General features: G+C 44.2%; 1 protein-coding gene across 2 annotated transcripts in view; it reads left to right on the forward strand.

Annotated features, from left to right (window-relative positions):
• Pgm2 (phosphoglucomutase 2) overlaps positions 1-9,225 on the forward strand; it is a 24,467-nt gene that overhangs the window by 2,572 nt on the left and 12,670 nt on the right. For both annotated transcript variants that reach the window (XM_005359248.3, XM_026785376.1), the window contains exons 2-6: positions 1,835-2,002; positions 3,665-3,771; positions 5,602-5,686; positions 7,986-8,069; positions 8,187-8,380. In XM_005359248.3, coding sequence (XP_005359305.1) covers positions 1,835-2,002; positions 3,665-3,771; positions 5,602-5,686; positions 7,986-8,069; positions 8,187-8,380 — 638 coding nt within the window. The remainder of the gene's footprint in view (positions 1-1,834; positions 2,003-3,664; positions 3,772-5,601; positions 5,687-7,985; positions 8,070-8,186; positions 8,381-9,225) is intronic.

Below are 9,225 nucleotides of genomic sequence, written 5' to 3' on the forward strand. Positions count from 1 at the left end.
GTGTGTGTGTGTGTGTGTGTGTGTATAAATGTGTCTGTGTGTATGTGTGCATATTCATACAGAGGTTAGAGGTCGGCATCAAGTAGATTCCTCAGCCACTCCCCACTTTGGCTTAACTGACTGAGCAGCCCACTCTGCGCATCCATTGCCTGTAGCATTAGTCTTACAGATGATCTCTGCTGAGCTAGGCTTGTTGGTGCATGCTGGGGCTGCAAGCTTGGGTCTTAGTGTCTTGCACGCACTTCACTGACATAGCTGACTTTAGTCCCTCTCCGTTTCTATAACTGGAGACAGGTGCCTCTCTGGGAAGGTCCCATTCATTTTTTCAGAGACACACCCACCAACCGAAAGTGCTGAAGCTGCTGACCCACCCACAGTGCCAGGGTGCCAAGGCACCCGACACCGTGTCCCCTGCCGTGTGCTTCCCTCCCTTGCCAGTTTCCATCACTCCCAGGTGTGACCTTATCTCTGCTGCCCTCTCCACTTTTCATTATCTCCCTGATTCGTTCTCTCGGGCTGCTGAGTCTTTTCTAGATATCCAAGGTCAATTAGGACTTTTGAAATCTACTGTGGAAGCCCTGGATATTGGGTGTGGCCAGGAAGCCTGTGTTTTCTCGTCCACTCAGCCTGTGTTTGTTGAGCTCCTTTTGTTTACCAGCTCTGAGCTTTTCCTTGGGGGCACCAGACAGTTTAATGGGTAAGATTGTTCTCTGTGATTGGGGATCTACTGTTTTTAATCAAAAGGTTGACCCAGGTTCCTGTTGAATCCGGAACAATTTGGAAGCATAGGCTTGACTCCAGGAAGCCAAGGTTTTATTGCAACCAATCTCAAAGTTTAATCATGGGGCCTTATCTTGTCCAGTATTCACTGGGTGGCTGACACCTGGAAGCCCGGACGGTTACTCCGGTAGTCCTTAGCTTTCAATTTAGAAGTTCATGTGGAGTTAGGTAATCACTCTAGCTCTCTAATCTTAACATCTCCTGCAGTTCTTACGCAAAGAAAGCAAGGCCAAGTATGGTGGATTTAAATGGTTCATATTCCTGTCTATGTGCAATTAATGTAATAGAATAGGCACTGGGCTGATGTTTATCATGCAGTTAAGCAAGCCACTCAATCTCTGTAGTATAAAATACTACTAAAAGTCATCGACTGTTATTGGCCTGACTTAAGAGTCATTGAAACTTGACTAAATACAAAGGAAATACTTTATAAAAAAAAAACTAAAAAAAATAACTATTAAAACCCCACAAAAGTAAGGGTTTAGTTAAATTGACTGACGTTGCAAATTGTGCAAGAGAGCTTCTAGCTGGTTCCCCTTTTACAGATGGGGACACTAAGTACTCAAGAAACTCCATACCCTTCACAAGCACGGGTTTGTAAGTGATGGGTCTGGGGTCTCCCTACTAACTTTTTGTTTTTGTTTTTGTTTGTTTTTTGAGACAGGGTTTCACTGTAGCTTTGGAACCTGTACTGGAACTAGCTTTTATTGACCAGCCTGGCCTCAAACTCACAGAGCTCTGCCTGTCTCTGCCTCCCGAGTGCTGGGATTAAAGAACATGTACCACCACCATCCGGCTCTAAATGTCTATTCTAAAACAGCACCTTGTTCGTTTTCTCTAAAACTGCTTACCAAAGTAGGAAAGAAAATAATAAATCATACTATCAAAACATCAGAAAAACGCAAAAGCCTGTATATATTCAGGTTTTGCCTAGAGGTTACCTGTGTGAGTGTATGTGTGTGCGCGTGTGTGTTGAGGGGGGTGTCCGACTTTGCAGGTTTTCTGTCCTTCTTTTAACCAAGCTGTGCCTAATACATCCATGTTTGTCTTTCAGAATCCCTTGACTTTGGAGTCAGTGAAACAGCTCATCGCTGAGGGTAATAAAGATGAGCTACAGAAATGCTTTGGTGCCCGGATGGAGTTTGGGACAGCTGGCCTTCGGGCTCCTATGGGAGCAGGGATTTCTCGAATGAATGACTTGACCATCATCCAGACCACACAGGTACCATGATTTTGTCATTGCTGGTATCTCCTGATGCACCTGATAGGTTTAATTTGTTTTAATTATGGCTATGTTTTTGGATCTGACAAGTTGAGAAAGTTCCCACTATTTAATCTCTGAAATGAGGCTTGTGCAGTCCTTGTTTAAAAATTCAGCAGCTTTCTATCCATCTTCTGGCCGCCCAGCCAGCCGTGCAACATGTTTATTGAACATCTGCTGATTGTCAGGCAGGGTCAATTGATATGACTAACACAGATTCCCTTGTGGCTTATTTCTACCACAATCTGTCAACAATGAAGGTCAGCATACAGGAGTGAGATGTTCTATCAGCTTGGGGCAGGTAGTGATAGCCCCAAACTGGGTGGGTTTGATTTGTGTGGCCAGTTATGCCCTGCAAACTGATTCCAGGGCCTCCTTTAGAGCGGGAATATTCGGTATTAGAAACAAGCAGATCAACAGATTTTCATCAGTTAATTGGCAAAATCATATAAAACATATTGGGTTTCTCCAACTCAATGGGTTCTCAATCTGTGGGTCCTGAGCATCAGAAAACACATATTTCTAATGGTCTTAGGAATTGCTATACTCCTCAGTAGCAAAGTTACAGTTGTGAAGTAGCAATGAAAATAAACATATGGTTGGGAGTTCCTAGGACCATTCAAAATACGTGTTTTCCCATGGTCTCACACCACATGTTGAGAACCACCGCTCAAACTTAACATCACAGAGCAAAGAAGAATGTCTGAAATGCCTGCTAACTCTAGGCTGGCGCTGTAGAGGAAGCAAGGAGTAAGCTCTTTGGAGGAAATGATGATTCAAGTAACACGCTAAGCAAAATGCTTATAGTATTATCCATAGCATGCAATGTATGCTAGACTGTGTGTGTGGGGACAAAAAGATAACCTTGGGTGTCATTTCTCAGGCACTATCCACCTTTTCTTTTGAGATAATCTCTAACTGGCCTAGAACTCTCCAAGGAGGCTAGACTGGCTGGCCAGGGAGCCCCGGGATCTAGGAGCTACCTCTGCCTTCCCAGTCAGTCCTGGATTTGCAGGCATGTCCCACCATGTCTAACGTCTTCTTTTGTTAAACTTGGCCTCTGGGAATTGAACTCATGTGCTCCGGTTTATAAGGCCAAGCGCATAACTAACGAGCCCCACTTCGCATGTTTTTAGTTTATTTAAGTCATACAAAGGTCCTATATGGTGCATATTATTGATGTTACTATTCATAGAGGTGGAAACTGAGGCATCGAAAGGCTGAGGAATGTATCTCTTCCTCGGTAGGGGCACAGTGGGGTGCAAGTCCATTTTCTGGCCCCAGAACATAGACTTAATAATACCTGACGCTGAGCCACCTCTCACCTGAGCTGGGCATAAGCCTTTAGGTCTGACACTAGCCTTGCTCTTGCTCATCTCCGTGTTTCCATCGAGACGATGGAGATTCTGAGTAAGCTGGTCTGAACCTGGAGATAGTTGATTCTAGCTGCTCGGCACAGCATCTGACTTAGACAGAAGAAAAAATAACCTTTTCATCTTACTGATCAGTCTGCGTAAGCACTGTTCCCCCAACATATGAATGATATGGTAAAAATATAATTTTGGAACGATTTTTTTAGCATATGTATGAAATATGTGCTTTTAATCCCTGGGCTATTTTCAGGGATTTTGCAGGTACCTGGAAAAGCAGTTCAGTGACCTGAAGCAGAGGGGCGTGGTGATCAGCTTCGATGCCAGAGCTCACCCAGCCAGTGGAGGCAGCAGCAAAAGGTATTTAGGTTTTTGCAGCCCTTTGGGGATAGAGCCAGAGACATTTTTCGGAAAAGGATTTTTTTTAAATATTTTCTTTTATACTTTTTAATCACCATTTTAATAATTTGACTTTTTAAAAACCGTTTTTTAATGATGTGGATATGTGTATGCATGTGAGTGCGGGTGCTCACAGAGGCAGGGACATTAGATCCCTGGAGCTGGAGTTACAGGCATTTACAAGCCTCTGTAAGACAGTAGGGATAGCTGGACATGGTGGTGCACGCCTTTAATCCCAGCACTCAGAGGCGAAGACAGATGGATTTCTGAGTTTAAAGCTAACCTGGTCTACAGAGCTAGATCCAAGGCTAGCTAGGGCAGTTACACAGAAAAACCCTGTCTCAAAAACAAAACAAAACAACAACAACAACACAAAAAAGTATAGATTCTTAACCACTGAACCATCTCTCCAACCCTTTGGTTTTTCTTTTTAAATAACTTGACTTTAAACCCATAATAATTGCTTAACTATTAAAAAAGATGGTTTAGGCTGGGCCTTTAACCCCAGCACTCAGGAGGCAGAGGTGGGAGGATTTCTGTGAGTTCAAGGCCAGCTTGGTCTGCATAGCAAGTTCTAAGACAGCCAGGGCTACATAGAGAGAGAACCTTGTCTCAAAAACCAAAAACGATGGGGTCAGATCTGCTAGTAGCTTTAAAATTTTTGCTTCTCTATTTAAAATGAAGTTATTTGGGTGTTTAAAGGGTAATATTTACCCAAAGGAAAGAAACTGTCTAAATCGTCTCTGACTTGCTCCCATGTAATTTCTTCCCTCCTGTTCAAAAGCTTCAAGGCCTCTTCCTTTCTTGAACACACACCCTTCTCAGGCTGAAGCTTTGTGATGGTCCCAGCCCAAAGGGACTCCTGTTTGCTGTGGGCAGATGATGGCCAAGATCGCGAGACAGTAATGGCGGCAGGTTTTTGAATGTTGATTGGGTATTTAGGATTCGAATCCCCCAAATGCCATAGAAAGCATTTAAAATTGGCCCTCAATATCCACTAAGGCTGGTTCTAAGACAAGCTCAATTCCAAAACCCAAAGGTGCACAAATCACCTACACAACACGGCATATGGTTTGGTAAAAACCTGTGTACAATTTCTCATGCACAATCTTTTCAATTTGGAGACTAGATCTCACCATACAGCTCTTACTGGTACTGAATTTGTGATTCCTTTGTCTCCATCTCCTAGAGCTGCAGGATTACAGTCAACCCATCCCCCACCCCAGGCTTGGTGTCACAGCGCCTGGACCATTCTTTGTTGTGGGGCCTGTCCCGTGCATTGCAAGGTGTTTCGTGGCACTTCTGGCCCCTACCCATTAATTTCTATTAACTGTTGATAGCACATGCCCTCTCCCAAGCATAATTACTGGCCGTGCCTCTACATCAGAAACCTTGTGAGGAACAGATGAGCCCGAGCGAGAACCACTGAGCTAGGCTGAGATAGATAGTGTTGGCGGACTTTAATGCAGGCCTGGGTACGTGCTCAGTGGCCTTGGACATGTGACAAGGTGACCTGTGAGGCCTTCATCCTAAACAGAAGGTGGCATGAGAGGACCCCAGCAGTCCTCAGCTTTGGGTACCAATGTACACATTAGAAAAACATCTTCCTTCTCTCCCCACTGTGTGCAATCTTAGGGCGTGGTGGCAGGGCCAAGGCTACAGCTCTCTTAGAGTTCTTGCCTAGCACGCATGCGCAAGTGAAGCCCGGGCTTCCAGCCCAGCACGCTTGTTTCTTGTTCCTCCCTACCGCCCGCAGTCCTGACCCTGACTCTCCTGTTTCTTCATTCCTAGGTTTGCCCGACTGGCTGCGACTGCATTTATCAGCCAGGGGGTCCCTGTGCATCTCTTCTCTGATATAACCCCCACCCCATTTGTGGTAAGTAACCCTTCCAGCTTCTTGTCACGGGACCCAGGGTGAGACTGCTAAATTTTATGGGCTTTGGTGCTCCTGGGCTTCGGCTGTTTTGGTGACAGACAATTCCCTGATGCATGCTGGGCCAACTCCTCTCTCTCTAGGGCAGTTTCACCCACATCCTCATGATCTGCGTCTGGTGTGCAACTTTTCATTCCGAATTGGTTTTCTCAAAGTCTAATAAGGGTTGCGGCTAGAGCTCAGTGGTAGCACAGGCAGGGGTCTGGGTTCGAGCTCCAGCACCAAAGGAAAGGCAAGATACCATTTTATTTTGTTAAACTTTTGTCTGAGTTCTGATTTCTATTGCTGTGAAGAGACACTATGACCACGGTAACTCAGGGTTAGTTAAATGTTAGGGTTAGGGAAACATTTAACTGTGGTGGCTTGCTTACAGTTCAGAGGTTTAGTTTATTGTCATGGTGCGAAGCAAGGCAGCATTCAGGCAGACATAGTGCTAGAAAAAGAGCTGTTCTTGCATCTTGACTGATGAGCAACAGGAAGTGAACTGAGATACTGGGCGGGGCTTGAGCATATGAGACCTTAAAAATCCTCCACACTTCCTCTAACAAAATCCAATAAGGCCACACCTCCTAATAGTGCCACTCCCTTCAATGGCCGTTTTCTTTCAAACCACCACAAATTCAATGGATCTTTTGGCAAATTAGCAAAATGCTCATTTTTTTTTTAAACTAGAGGTAGTTCTTCACTGCAATTATCACAATTAGGGAATCTCTTGGGTCTAAATCTGAGTCTACTTCTCTCAAACATTATATTACTGTGTCTTTGAGCAAGTTGGTGTATATTATTTGTGTTTTAATAAATAAAGCTTGTCTGAAGATCAGAAGATACTAGTCAGCCATATAGACCAGGCAGTGATGGCACACATCTTTAAGCCCAGGACTTGGGAGACAGAGGTAGACTGATCTCTGTTAGTTCAAGGCCACCCTGAGCTACACAAAATTAAATCTGTCTAAAAGAGAAACAGAGCTCACACAGAGGTCATCCCAGCACTTGGGATAACATGCCTTTAATTCCAGCACCATGGAGGTTGAAACAGGAGTAATATGGCTGGGTGGAGAGAGAAATATTGTATTCTATACAATCTAAGTGTCAGAAGCTAGCATACTGTAAGAGAACTGAATGACTGTCTCGCGAATCATAGAGTGATTCTAGCACTTTCTTTGAAACAGGGTCATGCTGTGTAGCTCTGATTAACCCCGAATGTAGGCTAGGCTGACTTTGAATGTACAGTGATTCTTCTAGGTGCTGGAATTTCAGACATAAGTCACCACACCTCCTCGCTCATTCTGCCATTTCTCTGTATCAGGTCAAACCCCCAAGGAGTGTAACGTAACTCCAAGGAGAAAGTTATGGCAGAAGATAGAGAGGATCGGGTGGTTCAAATCTCAGGTTTCCTATGTAGAAATCTCATTGATAGCCAAGCATAGAATGAGGCAAGACCTTTCCGCCATTTTGGCACGTTGTCTTGTAAGGATGGGAACTGAGTTGAAATGTCATGGCTAGATGTTAACCCTGGAGTGAGAGATGAAGAATCTGTGTACACACTCCATTGTCTCAGCTTTTTCCTTAGTGAGTAAGAAACGGGAGGGAAGGGGAATGGGTACAGAGAGAAGACAATGCCTCAGCTTCCTTCCTGAGCAAAAGCTTTGACTGAATGCAGAGTGGAGGCATGGCCCATCTTTGTCTTCAGAGAGTTTTCTAACTCTAAGAAGAAGACAGAAGGAGGGGACCTGGGAAACAGTTCCCTGTTTTGTGAGAATGAACATTATGAACATTCTGGAACTTTGGGCAGCCAGTTATAGTTATGAGACTTTAGTAGCCTCCTCTTAGCCTCAGGCAGAGTAGTCCATGGTAGTGGAAGCCGCAGATAATATAAAGGTTTATGCAGCTTGAAGCCTACAGTTCATTTCCAATGAATGTTTATGGGTTAAGGGTATAAAGGACTAACAGCAGTAACTGATAATAAAATAGAACGGTTGTAGCAGTATCCTGGCATGAGGTTATGTGGGTGTGGGCCCTGCTAAAAGAGTTAAGGCTCTTCCTGGACCTCGAGTGACTGAAACAGAACAGAGCAAAGCCACAGGTGAGGGGGACACCACGTGTTACTTGATGGCACACAGGATGCTGAGTGGTGTGTAATGATATCAGGGTAATAAAGGGGGATGAGTGGGCCCAAACCCTGCATACTAGGCATTTCCCTTCTCTCTAATCTTTGCTGAGCACTGTCTCCTGCCCTGTCCAGCCCTACACAGTGTCACATCTGAAGCTCTGTGCCGGGATCATGATCACTGCTTCACATAATCCAAAGCAGGACAACGGCTATAAGGTACCACCACCCCCCTCTTCACACGGTGCTCTTATAAGGCACCCCCACACCTTTTGCTGTTTGGAAGTGGGTGCTCTGCGCCCTGCACCTTGCTAAATGCATTCCTGGCTCCTCTAGGTCTACTGGGACAATGGAGCCCAGATCATCTCTCCACACGATCGAGGCATTTCTCAAGCTATTGAAGAAAACCTAGAGCCCTGGCCACAGGCCTGGGAAGACTCTTTGATTGACGGCAGCCCCCTGCTTCACAACCCCAGCACTTCCATCAGTAATGACTACTTTGAAGACCTTAAAAAATACTGTTTTCACAGGTAACTGGACTGCGAGTTCACCTGAGCTAATGTGGTTGAGTTGTATTCTATGTTTGGTTTTAGTTTTGTTCCCTTTTCTTGGTGCATATGCTGTAGCTATATATGCAAGGGCCAGCAGGAGGGGCTCCCTTTTCTTAAAGGAACTGATAACAATCCTAATGACCTTGCCAGCTGCATGCAGCCTGTCTTTGCTCCTCAGATTGCTATTTGCCTAGGTGACTAGTCAAAGAAGCCGCTCTAAGGTGGCTTTATTTACAAAACGGGATGGAGAGCCCATGGGCCACAATTTGAAATTCTATAAACTTACATATTTGTGCCAGTGTTTATATATGCTTGTATGGATACAAGCGTGCGTGTGTGCGTGTGTGTGTGTGTGTGTGTGTTTAATAGATGCATATGCATTTTCAAAGTTGAAGGTGATAAGCAAATTGCCCTCCAAGAACAATAGAGCAGTTGGCACCCACACCTACAGCCTGTGGTAATAACATAAGACCCATGTTTGACCCAGTGCTCAGCCTTATCAATTTATCATATCCCCCCATTTGTTAGATGAGAGCAATATCTCCTTTTCACTTACATCCCTTAAATATGAAAACCTTTTTCATGTTTATTTGATGTATATTTGTCCTTTCTACGTATTTGTTTGTCTGTTGTCTTCTTTATTTATTTAGAAAAAAGGTCTTGTTTATTTCTAGTATCTACTTTCCTCTTGTTACTTTTGAAACTTTTTATTGAAACCTTAACAATCTTATTAATATTTGGTTGTCTGTTAATTTTTGGTTTCTGGGTTTTATTTACACTTTAAAAGACTCTATACCCAGATTTTTTTTTTTTTTTTTGGTTTT

This window comes from Microtus ochrogaster, linkage group LG1, assembly GCF_000317375.1.
Source record: "Microtus ochrogaster isolate Prairie Vole_2 linkage group LG1, MicOch1.0, whole genome shotgun sequence".
NCBI classification, from domain to species: Eukaryota; Metazoa; Chordata; class Mammalia; order Rodentia; family Cricetidae; genus Microtus; species Microtus ochrogaster.